The sequence below is a fragment of the Cnephaeus nilssonii genome (assembly GCF_951640355.1).
Source record: "Cnephaeus nilssonii genome assembly, chromosome: 9".
NCBI lineage: Eukaryota > Metazoa > Chordata > Mammalia > Chiroptera > Vespertilionidae > Cnephaeus > Cnephaeus nilssonii.
Window position 1 is genome coordinate 20,918,384 of NC_137080.1, and position 16,376 is coordinate 20,934,759.

The 16,376-nt window shown below is 37.9% G+C and overlaps 1 protein-coding gene across 1 annotated transcript in view; it reads left to right on the plus strand.

Moving 5' to 3' along the window:
• Positions 1-16,376, plus strand: part of ENPP3 (ectonucleotide pyrophosphatase/phosphodiesterase 3) — a 79,775-nt gene that overhangs the window by 33,324 nt on the left and 30,075 nt on the right. Inside the window, exons 10-15 of the mRNA XM_079780836.1 lie at positions 693-758; positions 1,351-1,423; positions 4,678-4,786; positions 6,588-6,716; positions 7,103-7,134; positions 11,309-11,436. Coding sequence (XP_079636962.1) covers positions 693-758; positions 1,351-1,423; positions 4,678-4,786; positions 6,588-6,716; positions 7,103-7,134; positions 11,309-11,436 — 537 coding nt within the window. The remainder of the gene's footprint in view (positions 1-692; positions 759-1,350; positions 1,424-4,677; positions 4,787-6,587; positions 6,717-7,102; positions 7,135-11,308; positions 11,437-16,376) is intronic.

Consider the following 16,376-nt stretch of genomic DNA (forward strand, 5'->3'; position numbering starts at 1 on the left):
CTGGCTGTTCTCTGGCTGTTCTCACTCCTTTACCTGCATAGCCTGTTCCCTCACCTCCTTAAGGCCATTGCTCAAAAAATTACCTTCTCAATTTGTCTTGGCCTGATCACACTAAGATTTTAAACTCCAAACCACCCCACCCCGCGTTCTCAGGGTCCCTTTCTCTGCTTATCTCTCTCGTGTTCCATAGAATTTTAGTGTTAGTAAATCTTGTGTCTTATGTATTAGGTCTATTGTTCATTATTTGACTTTGACTTCCTCCAAGAGAATTTAATCTCTGGGAAGAAAAGCACCTTTGGTTTGCTCGCTGATAAATTCTGTTCAAAATGAACAAATAGTGTTTGGCAATAGGCGCTTCATCTATAAATGCACAAGTGAATGAAATAAATAAAAATAAACAAATTAAATGAATGACTAACCATTATTGGTCTTTTATTTTAGTTGGGGGAAAATTGAAGGAGACAAAGATGAGAAAGGAGGAAAACAATATTTGATTCATAGTGAGGCAACTGTATATATGGGTATTGAAAACAGGAATCCCTTTAAGTAATATTGAACCCCTTTCAGTATTTTGATCATATTTGAACACAAAATGGATATCCAAAAAATATCAACCTGCCTTTCTGAGTAAGAATCTAATGGGATTATTCTTGATTTGATTAATTAAAACAATTATTTACTCTACTTTGCAGTAGCGTCCCATATGAACAGAGGATCTCTACATTGTTAAAATGGCTAGACCTGCCCAAAGCTGAAAGGTAACATCAAGGACATGCTGGCACAATGGGATACTTGTGGGTATAAAATGAAACGATTTCTTTACTTTAAATGACCACTTTTGAAAAAGAAAAGACATTTTCTTTAAATTGGCACTTTTTTATTTTTTAAATATATTTTTATTGATTTCAGAGAGGAAGGGAGAGGGAGAGAGTGAGAAACATCAGTGATAAGAGAGAAAATCATTGATCAGCTGCCTCCTGCACACCTCCTACTGGGATTGAGCCTGCAACCTGGGCATGTGCCCTTGACCGGAATCAAATCCAGGACCCTTCAGTCCACAGGCAAATGCTCTATCCACTGAGCAAAACTGGCTAGGGCCCAAGACAGGTGTTAATGGCAAGAACAAGACAGATTTTGTTACTGAGTCAGACCCATGCTTGCATCTGGAAGGTCTTATTTCATTCCCATTTGGAGAGTCTCCCTGCTGAGGGCAAGTTGAACCTCTGAACCTGGATGAATGGAAGGAGAGAAGAAAACTGCCACAAAGTTCTAGATTTATCACCTTACCAGATCCAACCTATAAGTTTATTCCAAGTCAATAATGTCTTCCTGTTTCAATTTTACCCTTAGGCCCACTTTTTATACACTATACGTGGAACAGCCTGATTCTGCAGGACATAGTTTTGGACCAGTCAGTGGTGGAGTAAGTTTTTTGGTTTTTAAACATATAAATGTCATATCATCCAGCCCTAACCCACAAAATAAAATGGTATTCTTTAATTCCCACTGAATGCAAATAAAGGTATTTGATGTATATACATGTGGAGATAAAAATAGTTAAAAGTTTGAAAAGGCTATCTGCCTTATTAACCATACAATAGATAGAAAGGATATCTATCATATTAACCACATTTTGGCTCATTTAGTAAACACTTATTGAATGCTTAGATGTAGCACTGTTATTTCATATAATGAAAACATCAAGGCTAAATATGGCATGTGCCAATCCAATATGTTTTTTATTTTTTAAATATGTTTTTATTGATTTCAGAAAGGAAGGGAGAGGGAGGGAGAGATAGAAACATCCATGATGGGAGAGAATCATTGATCCGCTGCCTCCTGCATGCCTCTCACTGGGGACTGAGCTCACAACCTGGGCATGTGCCCTTGATTGGAATTGAACCCAGACCCATCAGTCCGCAGGCTGACGCTCTATCAACTCTAGGGCTGCCAATCTAATATGTTGCTGTGACCCATTTCAAGCTAAGTCACCCGAAAGTCCTTTGTGGAATACCCAGCTGCCTATTCTTGCCCAGCTCCCTTTATAAGCTCCTTGTAATTGGACTTAATATGTTATTGCCTCAGGCAGAATTGTTCTCCTCCTAGATTATAACCGAAGTAGACTTCTTAACATTAGTTTCTTCATTATCTAACCATTCTGTTAAGCTTTTACAACAGAAATCTAGGTCTTCAATGTTACTTTAAAAAAAAAAGTTATGTCTTTTCTAAAATCCACTGTTATAAAGTTGCAAAGGCCCTCTGAGTATGGCATTTCCCCACCCCATGGAAACTCATGTAACAATTATCCTGAATTGTCCTCAGTTGGAACGCAAGCATATTTTTTCTGGCAGCCTTACTGCTATTTATCAGAAATGCCTTTTCTCTTCCTTCCCATTAAACCAAAGTGAGTTCTAATAGAAGACCCGGCCCATTCTTACCACTTTAACCCTTCAGTTGCTTCATAACCTGATTAAGTGTTTAATTCTATGCTACAGTGGTATCCCACTCGAAACTCTGTTCCACTCGAAACCGAGGCACAGAATTAAACGCTTAATCAGGTGATTGTCACAGTGAATGGCTCGGTAACTATCTAAAGCATATTCACCATTTCTCCTTTTCTAGTTTGGTAATGGTTATTCATTTCTGATATGCTTAATCACTTGAGAGAGTATGCTATAATCTACATTTGTCTGACCCCCAGAGTTGACAATAGAGGGCACCATATTTTATTTGTAATCAATGCTTTAGTTTAGCACTCAAATACTTTTTAAGTGTATAATTATGAAAATGCTGCAAAGAAAAAGATCAGGGTGCCCTGAGAGGAATTTGAGGAGCTTCTAAACTAGTTGGCGAGGATGAGGGCTGGGGCTGGTTGGACAGTTCTCTGAATAACAACAGGAAGAAAGTTCACAAACAGCCCGATCAAGGGTGGAGCTGTGCACACCAGAGGCTCACATAGGATGAGCAAATGGACAGACAAAAAGACAGATGGCTAGACAAATAGACACCACGATAATGGTAAGAATAATAACAGCAGCTAACCCCTTTGTCTGGGCTAGAGTTGGGGCTAGCATCCAGTCACTTCCCGGTCAGTAAAATGTGCCATCTATGGCGTGTGTACTTTACAACGCCTGCTTCCTTAGAAGCCTGTGATGAGTTAGGGTGCACAGTCCCTTCCCTGCAGGAGCACACGCTGCCCTCCGGAGGTTGTCATCTGCACAGATGGTTTCAAAACTGTGGAGTTTAACAGTAGCAGAATGCCTGGGGCTGGGAGAGGACAGGGGTGGACGGGCTCTTGGTGTAGTAGGGAGGAGTGAGTAGGGTGACTGTGAAAGGGGACATAATTATGCCATGACAGTAGGTAGAAACTGACTCTCACTGGCAAACCAGAGTGTAAGGTCACCCTAAGAAGGAGGGTGAGGAAAGCATCTCAGAGTTGATGGATTTAGCAGTAGATAAGGATGGTTTGAGTTCAAGTGCTGCTCTGTCTCTTATTAAAGGTAGGGCCATGAACATGTTATTGACTTCTCTAAACCTCCGATTTCCTGGTCTCCACAACTAGAAGTTCCAGTAATACCACCCATGAATGTTTGCTATGAGGATTTCATGAAATAATGCACTAAAGCTCTTAACAGAAATTGGCTAGTAACATTCTTTCTTAAAAAGTAAAAAAGGGAAATCATTGTTATAATAGTACCAAGAGAGATTAAACATTCCCTCCTCCCCAAATCCATGGCTATTACACTTTCTTATTCACTGAAAAAAAAAAAAAAAGATAAAAAGTTATTTAAAACTTGTCATTTCAATGTACTATATTGATAAAGTATAGAAAAATTTAAAAACACAAAAGAATATGGGCAATAAAATACTCCATTTCACTATTCAGAAACAACCACTGTTAATAATACCTTGATATATTTCTTTTTCATTTTCTGTCCGTGTGTGTGTGCTTACTAAGAAATGCTAACTATATACATTTAAAAATAAAATCAGGATTAGGAATATGTATTAGTGTATATTATACAATTTGGTTTGAATTTTTTATGTTTGACATTGTAGTGCGAGATATTCTTATGCCATTGTGCTTTAAAATTATTTTTTAATGGCTGTCGAGTATGTCTTCTTAAAGCTGTGGTATAATTTATTTATTTTTGTATTTAAATAAATAATGTGATGACTCTCTTTGTATGTAAATCTCTGTTTCTACTCTAAATGTTTATTTAGGACAAGTGCCCAGAAGTGGAATTATTAGGTTGTAGGACATGCCCCCTTTTAACTTTCTGATTACACATGGTCTTATTGTTATAAGATCTTCCAGAATGTGTGTACTCATTTAGGTTCCCATAGATGTTTCCCTTTCCCAATACTGGGCATTGTCATCAAAACTTCTGCAGCTGAGTAATGTTTGTTGAGGCTGAACATTTTTCTCAGATGTTTACTGGACAGTAGTTTATCTTCTTTTGTAGGGAACACAATTTAAATTTTTGTCTATAGAAATTTAAGGAATTGATATTTGGTAAACATGGTAAACCAGGCACTGGTCTCTGATGTTCTATTTAAAATACCAGCAATTTCAGAGAAGAAAATGTGTTTAGTTTTCATGTGATCAGATAATGATTCGGTTTGTTAAACCTTAATTCATGAAGACAATCTAAACTTCTTTTTTCCCCCCCTTAGGTAATTAAAGCCTTACAGTTAGTAGATAACGCTTTTGGAATGTTGATGGAAGGTCTAAAACAGCGGAACTTAGACAATTGTGTCAATATAATCCTTTTGGCTGACCATGGTAAGCTTTTGTTAAAAAATTATGTTTATCATTGATTATATCTTACAAAAAGAGTAGTGATATTTTAAATTTTCTAAGACCTGGAAACGGCTGGATAAGCAAATAATGGGTTTTAGATAGGCTTCAATGAATAGAGGACTAAAGTTTAAACTTCTAGTTTAATTATTTTAACATTCTTTCTGAAAATCCATTCATACACTTATTTTTTTGGTAAAAATGGAGTTAGTAGTACTTAATGGATGTGGCTAGACTGTTATTCATTCATAAAAAAGTGTTTTTTGGGGGGCTTGTTATCGGTGGGTGATTTGTCCAGATATATTGCCTATGTTGGCTAGTTTTACCTTGCCCTATGGGTGTTTTTTTTCTTTTTTTTTTTAGTTATGTAAATAGAATTCTATAAAGTCCTTGTCCCTTCATATTTGTCTACTTGAGGCCAACTCTTCAGAACAGCTGCCACACCCTCTGCCACTCTCGTGAAGTACCTGGCCATTCAACATGTTTTTCAAGTGCTTACTTAATACCGAGTATTGTATTAGAGATGGTGTATTTGAAAGTACAGAAAGCAGAAATGGACCTTTTTCAGATGGGCTGGTCCCGTGGTCGGCAAACTGCGGCTCGCGAGACACATGCGGCTCTTTGGCCCCTTGAGTGTGGCTCTTCCACAAAATACCACAGCCTGGGCGAGTCTATTTTGAAGAAATGGCATTAGAAGAAGTTTAAGTTTAAAAAATTTGGCTCTCAAAAGAAATTTCAATCGTTGTACTGTTGATATTTGGCTCTGTTGACTAATGAGTTTGCCGACCACTGGGCTGGTCAGAACCGTCTTCTCTAGCAGGTACTCAGTGTCCTCCAAAGGCTACGAAGGAGCCAGGTTTGGGCGAGGCGGGGGAAAAGGAGCATGTCTGCGGAACTTTTGTTTATATTTTAGAACATTAAGATAATATGAAGCATAGTAGTAATTTATTTTTAAAATTTCTAAAAAGATGCCCTAACACTTTGGCCTATTGTTTTACAATGAAAGGAAATATTCTAATAAAATTAGATAAAAATAAATGTAAAGAATAAAATATTAAAAATTAAAATTTAGATGTAGTCTGAAGAACCTTCAAATGCAATGGCTTAATTACCAAATTGTTTTTAGAGGACATGCTGCTTATATAAATTTAAATAATACACTTAGGAAAAGTGAACTTCCTCTAGCCCTTATTCTCTTCATGTATTGTTTCATAAAAACGCATGTTACTTTTTTATTTTAAAAAATATCATGTTACCTTAGGGACAAGTCAGATATTGTAAAATCTAATTCGATTCCTAGAGAGGATTTTCTTTGAAATTACTTTAATTGATCCACATCGAACAAATGATCTATTTATAGTTCCTGTCCCGTCTCCTTCTATAAACCCTTCTCTTCCTCCAACAGGACATTCAGGGTCTGCCATTTATTTTTTAAAAAAATGTATATTTTTATCGATTTCAAAGAGGAAGGAAGAGGGAGAGAGAGGTAGAAACATCAATGATGAGAGAATCATTGATCGGCTGCCTCCTTCATGCCCCCTACTGGGGATCGAGCTTGCAACTTGGGCATGTGCCTTTGACCAGAATCAAACCTGGGACCCTCCAGTCTGCAGGACAACACCCTATCCACTGAGCCAAATTGGCTAGGGCTCAGGGTCTGCCATTTAGAGTACAGTAGTAGGGTAATCTGTAGAGGTTCTCAGTAAAACTTAGTTTGAGATCTTTAACATAAAATGTCTCCTACTTGACAGGATAAATATATTTATATACATATATTTAATTTCAGGAATGGCTCAGACTTATTGTGACCAGGTGGAATATATGACTGATTACTTTTCCCAAATAAACTTCTACATGTTTCAAGGGCCTGCTCCCCGAATCAGAGCTCGTAATATACCTCACGACTTTTACAGCTGTAAGTATAAAGATGCCTATACAGGGGGGGCGGGGGGGGGGGGGGAAGGTAAAACTGAGTAACCATAGCCCCCTATTCTGAGGATGTAGGGGATTACCAGGCCCGCTCTTCTGACTTCTTGGGAAGACCACACAGAAGCAAATGAGAAATTTCTTCAGTTAGTCTATAAAGTCTGTGGTAATACCCAATATTTTTACATTATAATAATATATCTACTCCATTCTTAAATGCTAAAAGAATTATTTTCTTGAAACAATTTTTCATTTAATTTTACCAGATCATAGTCATTAATAAATGTCTGTGTCAAATTCACCCGAGTTGTTCACATTTTGTGCAGTTATTAAGAATCCATTGTAATGTGATTTATATTTTTTCTTTTGAAACAGTTGATTCTGACGGAATTGTTAGGAACCTCAGTGTAAGTATACAGTCTCCTAACACATATATTTAAGTTAATGTAATGTTCTTAATCTGGGTGTTAAGAAATTTATATTCTGTATTTCTGAGTCCTAAACTTCTGTCAGTATTATTTTACACGCATATCAGTTGCTTTTATTTTAGTTGTTTTCCTTTTGGAGTTGACACCACTGCAGGAAATTAGTTTGGGGTAACGGTGGCACTGACTCCTAGCTTTCACCGAATGGGCTGATGTTTCATTCAAAGCGGCCATGCTAGTGAGCTTCAGGCAGCATCACCTTCCACATTTTTTTTTTTTTTTGTGTGTGTGTGTGTGTAGGGGGGACTTAATATCAGAACATAGTGAATCATAGAATCCTACAGATCATTTTGTACTGGTCAGAAAAATCATCTCTACCTTTTAAGTATAATTGCAACTGCTTTTTGTTGGTTCCCACATCCCAGATTGTAAGAAAATAAGGTGGGGCAAATTCCAGAGGAATTAAAGCAATCTGAAGTTTTTCAAGGTAGAGTTCACTATACTTAGAAAAACCTGAAGGTCTTGTGTGGTAGTTTTAATGGTTCTATATTTAAAGTATATTAATAAATATATGTATAGCTACTATATCCATGTATTCCAACTATTATATTCATGAGTTTAACATTGCTTGGGATAGGGCTAAATATTGTTAAAATATAGGTGATATGCAATTAGAGTACAGACTGTCAGGATGAAATGTGAATGATTATGGATGTGCCGAGTGTTAATCACTTAGTGTTAATCCTTTAGTGTTAATCACTCCTTTTTTCTCCTACACCTTCAAATGTTCTGATCTTGAGTAAGCATGCAAGACGCTCTCACCTCCTACTGGTGAAGGGCATATATGCAGTGTGTTCATGCTGATTGGATGGGCAATTGAGAGTTTTTTAATTTGTAGATTCTCTAAATCCATATATTGTTTTCCCTTTATCCCTCGCCTCATGATCTGTATAGCTGAAGTCTTGTTGGTGAGACGAGGAAGGGAAAATCTCAAATAATCCCACTGATGCAGGGGGTTGGATGCCATAGGCTTTGGAAATCCATTACATGGAACGACAGATATGGAGTAGACCTAGAGCTATAGAGCCCTGAAAAAATGGACCACTATTACACAAAGTAGTCCATTATTTCCAGGAAAACATTTCTTGTAGTAGTACAATATCCCCAGTACTGCTGTTTCAGGGCCTACATTGAGCTTATATTGGACAAACATAACCAAATACAAACTGGCAACTCAGTGAATTCCACCACATTCTGCATGACAAACAACAGTATCAACTTTTTTCTTAGGATAAAATAACAAAATTTCATCTCAACTCTAGTGTCTTCATCTGAAATTCTCCAGTGCAAAAAGTAATAATGTACTTCTTCATGGGTTAGCAGTGTACCTCAAATTTTCTCTGGCTACCTACTCATCCAGCTAGGAAAGTGTGACTTGTCAAATAATCTGTGGTCCTTACAGGCACATTCTAGTCCTTTGTAACTGAGGAAGCTGCACACTCAGCAGCTGCCATCATGTATTTGCCTGAAAGTTACAAAAATACTGGCTAAGGAGGAAGTAATAATAAATGGAAAAGCAGAAAAATAAACCTAGAAAAGATAGGAAAGTAAGCAAGAAAAAAAACCTGGCAGAAATAGCTATACAATAATTATTTTTCTCTTCCCCCCTTCATTCTATAACATGCTTTGTTTTCCTGCTTTCTATACTTCTTCTAAAATTGTTTTGTGGTTGTTTTTTTTTTTTTTTTTGTAATTTGTAGTTACAAATTACATAGTGCCTTGTTTTTCTTATGTAATTTGAGCATGAGATAATAGTGACACAGACTTAAAATATTTATGAGATTATTGAGGCTTAAAATAAATGAAAAAATAAGAAAGAAAAAAAATCATTTCCTCATGTCAGTGTAAGAAACACCCAAACGTGTAGAAACATCCAAAAATGAAACAGTTGCCAAAAAGCAAACTCTCAAGTGCCTTGGAGAATAGCAGGGTTGACAGTTTCTTTTATGCATTCGAAATCAGGAGGGAACTGAGGATGATTGCAAAAAGTTGGGAGAAAGCAAAGCAGAGATTGGATCACAGGATAGTTAACAAGGTTATGTGTTCTCTTGAGGGTGATTTTGTTGATTTGAAAAGTGTGTTAACCTAGATGCACAAGAACAATGGACAGGGCTTGCTTGAAACACCTTTTGCTAAAGAATTTATATACCTGGGGAGTGACTACCATCATGATCTACCCAGTTAGGAATTTATGATTTATTACAGCACCCCTTATGATCAGATCACCCTGTGAGGTGACTTTCTGTAGAACTCCTTTTTCATCCATGCCTATATTCTTTACCTGAATTATTTTTTCTCTTCTCAAAAAGGTCATGTGGGAGAAAACGTTCCTTCATAGTCTATTTCTCATTTTTTAAAACATAGATAACAGTTTGATTTTGATTTTTACATACTTTTAAAATATGCTAGGTACAGCAGCAATAATTAAAGAAACAACATTACTTTCCAATTTGTGAGAAATTCATGAATATTTCGCAAATAGGGAGACTACTAGATCTCAAAACCTACTGAGTTGATTTGAAAAGTGAGCAAATGTGGGTGATTTAAAGTGTAAATTAGTCAATTGTGAAGGGATTTTTGGTGCAATTAAAGTAATTTTTAAAATTTTTACTCCTTCTACTAATGTAGTATATATTTTTCATATGTAATTTAGACTCAAAAGTACCATTCTAAATCTAGACTTATATTTATTCTATCTCAAAAAAGGAAAGGAAGTTTATGGTGTGTAAAGGTAAAAGACATATAAAACTTAGAATATCAAATAATATAATTTACACCACATTTTAAATTGTAATCTAAATATTGTGCAATAATAAAAATAACATTTAGGGAATGAGACCACATTGATAATAGGTTTAATATTCCTATTGTATTAGCTAAGCTTGACTCTTGTGTGTTTTTTTAAATTAGTTTTTATTGATTTCAGAGAGAAGAAGGGAGAGGGAGAGAGAGAAAGAAACATTAATGCTGAGAGAGAATCATGGATTGGCTGCCTTCTGCATGTACCCCTATTGGGGACCAAGCCCAAAACTCAGGCATGTGCCCTGACCGGGAATTGAACTGTGACCTCCTGGTTCATGGGTTGATGCTCAACCACTGAACCACACTGGCCAGCAAATCTTGTTTTTAAAAAGTGCTTAATAAATTGTTGAAGTAAAATTGTTGCACTGTTGATGGGAATGGATTGGTGCAACCACTATGGAAAACAGTATGGAGATGCCTCAAAAAATTAAAAATGAAACTGCCCTATGACCCAGCAATTCCACTTCTGGGTATATATCGGAAGAAACCCAAAACACTAAAATGAAAGACTATATGCACCCTATGCTCATTGCAGTGTTATTTACAATAGACTGAACCCAGGACTTCTTCAGATGAGACTCTGAAGAAGACTTGGAAGCAATCCAAGTGCCCATCAATAGACGGATGGATAAAATGGTGGTGTAATATAATGGATAAAAAGGTGGTGTCCCAAAAAATGTACACACACTTTGAATAATTATTAATTCCAATGGATTAAATCTGAAAAGAAAGAAACATCAATTCAACTATCAGAAAAAAGTTTGCATACATTTTTTGGGACACCCTATATAATGGAATGTTACTCAGCCATAAAAAGGAGTGAAGTCTTATCATTTGCACAGCATGGACGACACTAGAGAGTATTACGCTAATGAAATAAGTCAGTTAGAGGCAGACAAATATCACATGATTTCACTTATATGTGGGATCTAAAGAACAAAATAAACACATGAACAAAACAGAAACAGTCTCATAGAGACAGAGAACAGACTGATGATTGCCAGGTTTGGGGGGCTGAGTGGAAAAAGGTGAAGGGATTAAGAATTACAAATTGGTAGTTACAAAATAGTCATGGAGATGTAAAGTATAGCATAGGGAATATAGTCAATAATATTGTAATAACATGTGTGGTGCCAGGTAGGTACTTGAAATATCGGAGGGTAGGGGAAAATCACTTTGTAAAGTAGATGATAGTCTGACCACTATGCTGCACGCCTGAAACCAATACAAAGTGATTTTGAATATAAACTGGAATAGGAAAACAAAATTAAAAAATTTTAAATCTATTTTTCAGTGCCGAAAACCTGATCAGCATTTCAAACCTTATTTGACTCCCAATTTGCCAAAACGACTACACTTTGCCAACAATGTCAGAATTGACAAAGCTCATCTTTTGATGGATCGCCAGTGGCTGGCTGTGAGGTTTGTGTGTCCCTTTACTTATAACACTTTTAACAACCATCTTTCATTATAAAGTTACTTGACCTTACCCTGTTATTGTGATCACGTACATTTTTTTGAGCATGACGTTTTCTTGGCCTTTTTATATGCTACCCAGCACTTCTGTATTTGAAGTGGGTGTTACTAGGTTGCTGATTTTAGCTTCCTAATCTTCACAATATAGATGAGAATGAGGAAGGAGGCTGAGATGGCTCATTGATTGTTCCAGAGACTGTCAGTACCAATACATTCTAACCCCCCCTCCCCCCCACTCCCAACTGTGGTCTCCTTTAGGCAGCAGACAGTATATAAAGATGATATCAGTTGTCTTCCAGGCTGGCTCTTTAAGATATTTGTCATCTTTGTGGTTTTTGTAAAAGAACATGTTTATGGCTGTAAAGACAAGACAACAATTGGCTGTTGTATTTCTTTTTTTCGTTATCATTGTAATTCATGTTGATCATTGAGCCTTTGCAAAATATGTGTGTTTAAGGAAAATAAAAATCATTCTGAATCACTGCATCCCAAATAACCAATTAATTAATTGATTTAACAAGATGTTCCTGATACTTGCTTGTGCCAGACCCTGTTTGGGCATTTGAGATACAGAAATGATTCCCGCCTTCTTGTCAAATGGAGAAGACTGATCATCAGCCAGTAAACAAAAGATACACACTTTCTGGTAGTTTAATGTTTCCCACTTAAAAATTTTATTCCAGTATTTTTTGCCAGGCGTGTAAGTGGATATAAAGAGAATCAGGGTCATATTATGTTGTCTGGACTATCTTATTGGTTGTATGCTACATAAAGCCAGGGGACATGCAGGGGACAGTGAGAATACTGTGGCTGAAAGATGTTAAACAAAGAAAGAGGAGATGAAGGGAGACGAGGGAGTTGGGCTCTAATATAAGTGTGTGCAGGACGAACAACTGGAGATTTGGCCTAGCCTAATTTTTTTAAAAATTATATTTTTATTGATTTAAGAGAGGAAGGGAGAGGGAGAGAAAGAGAGAAACATCAATGATGAGAGAGAATCATTGATCGGCTGCCTCCTGCATGCCCCCTACTGGGGACCAAGCCCACAACCCTGGCATGTGCCCTGACTGGGAATCGAACTGTGACTTCCTGGTTCACAGGTCAATACTCAACGACTGAGCCATGCCAGCCTATCTTATAAGGTTCTAGGAAACCCAAGCAGGTTCATTGCTAGGCCAGAGAGTGCAGTTTCACACCTGGTCACTAGATGGCACCAGCCTCTTCTTGATGTTAGAATTTCTTAACCTTTGTGTGCTTCAGTGGGCTATACCGTGGCTCAGAACAGCATTCTCTAAATTTTAGAGTCTAACAGAAGGATAAAATATGTGAACAAAAACTAAGCTTTACTAATATTAAATATATAGGATTATTAGTAGTGTATGTATGTAATATATAAATAAATATATGTCCAAATGTGGGTAAGTTCTCCCAATTGTTATTGTTAGGAGTATGAGGTCAAAGAAGTTAGGAGACCAAATGAGAAAGGGCCCATCCATCCCACAGCATGGCCTATGGGTTATAGAAGGAGAGTCCAGCCAACAGAATACCGCTGGGTTTCATGCACAAATACCCAGTCTCAAATGATGAGCTTTGTGCATTTAATAGCTAGCAGCGTGATGTAAAATAAAAACAGCAGCAGGAGAGTTCAAGACCAGGCTAGGCTCTGCACCTAGCTTCTTGTGAGAACTTGGGCAAATTAATATCCCAGGACTTCGTTTTTCTCACCTGTAGCCCAAGATGAGCCTGGTTTTATTATTCTCTTGCTATTAGCACACCAATTAAACTAACTTACATGATAAAAAATGCTGAGTACAGCCCAAACCAGAACAACCCGGGAGTCTCATCTGAAGAAGTCCTGGGGGTCAGTCTGTTCCCAATGCTTAACACCTGAGTCTCCGGATACCTGTTTTCTAAGTTAAAGTATGCATCTTTAGTTACAGTCTTCAAAATTTGGTAACTAGATTAGACTCCCATTTCAAAATTATTGCAAATCTTATCATTTTAGTGTAATCTAGTTTCTTCATCCTCCTCCTCCCCATCATCCTTATTTTACCCAAAATGTGTTATGTTTTATTCATTTGGGGAAACCCAGTTATTTGAAACTATAGTTGAAGTGTTGTGAAAGCGCCCTTTCAGAGAAACAGGAATAGTAACTGTTTATTGGGAATATTTGTTGGAAATAAGCCTTATATTTATTAGAAGCTGACAAATCTGTCCCAGGCACCTTTCTAAGAAATGGAAATAGACACAGTTCCCACACTGAAGATCTTCGCCCCGGTGGGGAGGGAGACAACAGCTGTAATCAGGTGTCACAGCTGCGGCTCCAGGATCAAGTTCACGCCACAGGTGTGGCCAGAGAGTCAGAGAATGCTTCCTGGAAGCGTGATGTTTCGAAGACTCGGAGTGAGTTGGGCTGAACGTTGCCACACACAGTGGTTCCGCCCTGTGCAGAGCTGCAGTCTGTGCATTGCAAGAGGCACTCAGCCAAGGAGATGGGTGCAAGCAGCTCACCAAGCCCTGACATGGGCTGGAGCTGGAGGAGGAAAGAAATATTTCCCTTTGCTGGAAGGCACCCGTCTGCTTGCCAAGCTCTGAGCACTGCCAGGCCTTGTCTCCTCAGAGGTGCTTCCTTCTCTAAACGCTCAGCAGCAGCCCAGGGGGCGAGAAATGGCAGAAAGAACTAGACTCCAGCAGTTGCAAGCAGTCCTGTGTCGCTAGAGCACGGGGTGGAATGAAGCTGCCTTCTGCGTGAAGGACCTGATCTGTCATGACTAAGGAGTGGGACTTTGACCCGGAAGAGAGAGACCACTGGTAAATACCAGGTGGCCGGAGGTGAATATAGTGGGACTCACATTTCAGAGAGCTCACTGCAGCCGCCCTAGGGAGGAGGATGGTCAAGGGAGTGGCAGGGAGGCCAGTTGGGAAGAGGTGTAGGGATCCGTGCTTCAGTGTATAACAGCCCCAAGACAGGCTGTGGGGCAGCAACGGTAACGCATTATCAGGAAAGTAATTATAGTGAACTCATTACTTACTAGGTAATACTAGTTCATCATATTCTGTCCTACATTTGCGTTCATTAAAACACAAATTCCATTGGCAGCAGTGATAAATAGCATTAAATAGGATTGTGTGTGTGTGTGTGTGTGTGTGTGTGTGTGTGTGTGTGTGTTTATAGGAAGATTCTGAAGTTCTGAGTCACATCACCAATTAGGAATTTGTTCAGATCAGAGTTAATGAGGACCTAGCTTAGCAGGGTGGCGGTCGAAGTGAAAGGGAAAATGTGGAAGATACGATGGGGAGAGATAGGACTTGGCAACTGGGTATCGTGAAAGAAGTCTTGCTCGTTTCCCGTTTGTGTCATTACCCAGCTGTGGTGGAGACCTGGCCTTGATCTCAACTTTCTTAATTAGACATGAAGGAGATAAAGTAGAATTTGTTCCAAAAGATTTTAGATAGTACTTGGAAGTTGAGCTAAATTATGACACATAAAATCAACTCATCTTTTCCAAATGACAGCTTCCATCTTCCCAGATGTCATTTCCAGAGCCAAATTAATGGTTGGAAACATAAGCAGAATAGTTAGAAGAACAAGTTCCTAAAGTTTTCACTTGCAATTGGAAATGGCGCTTTTCAAGCAATATTTTTAAAATATATATATTTTTATAGATTTCAGAGAGGAAGGGAGAGGGAGAGAGAGAGAGAAACATCAATGATGGGAGAGAATCATTGATTGGCTGCCTCCTGCACATCCAACAGTGGAGATTGAGCCCACAACCTGGGCATGTGCCCTGACTGGGAATCGATCCATGACCTCCTGGTCCATAGGACAATGTTCAACCACTGAGTCATGCTGACTCGGCTCACACAATATTTTTTATATTTTGGTTCCAAATAAAGATTTGCAATACTTACTAAAGTTTTCTAATTGAGTTGGGTTAGGAGTAATATTAAGATTACTCTATACAGATTTTTCTGAAAATAGATAAAAGATCACTTTTAGAAAATTTTACCAATGACTTGGTTCAAAAGACCTTTTCTTTCTTTCACTAATGAATAATCTAGCTTCCCACAGAGAATTAAAACCTTAATTATTACTAGTCAATAGTCTTGGGGAACCAAATGTCTATGCAGTAAGGATAAAAATAGTTTTTAAACAGCTTTTACCTTAGGCCAACCATTTTATTGGAATTAACTAAGGTAAGGACACGACATGGCACTTTAGGGTAATCAAATGTAAACCCTTATAAATAAGACTCCTCTTGCCTCCCCATTCCTGGTAGTACTTAACCTCTTCTTTCTTTCATCTATCGGGTAGAATTGAGTGTGGCCTGCTCAGTGTTGTGATTTATTTTTTTATCTTATGACTTACTTTTATTTTAGCTGAGTGAGAGTCACTTATGACTTTTTTAGAAGTTGATTTTTTAAAGATACAAATTAAAGTCCTGCTCTCAGCTGATCCTACAATTTAAAACCAAACAAAAACATTGTGTGTGTGTGTGTGTGTGTGTGTGTGTGTGTGTTTGTCTGGAGAATGGGAGGTGGGGAGTGGGAAAGCAAATTAGAGAAATATATATATTTTTAATATATTTTTATTGATTTCAGAGAGGAAGGAAGAGGGAGAAAGAGACAGAAACATCAATGATGAGAGAGAACCACTGGGGACCGAGCCTGAAATCCGGGAATGTGCCCTTGACCGGAATCGAACCCAGGACCCTTCAGTCTGCAGACTGACACTCTATCCACTGAGCCAAACCGGCTAGGGCTATGAGAGAAATCTTTTAAGTATGTCTTTCACTCCCCTTTAGAGTTCTAATTTGAACCAGTATAAAATTGTTGCTTTAAAAAAATCGAAGTTCATTGATTGCTATATCATTTTCAATATAAAA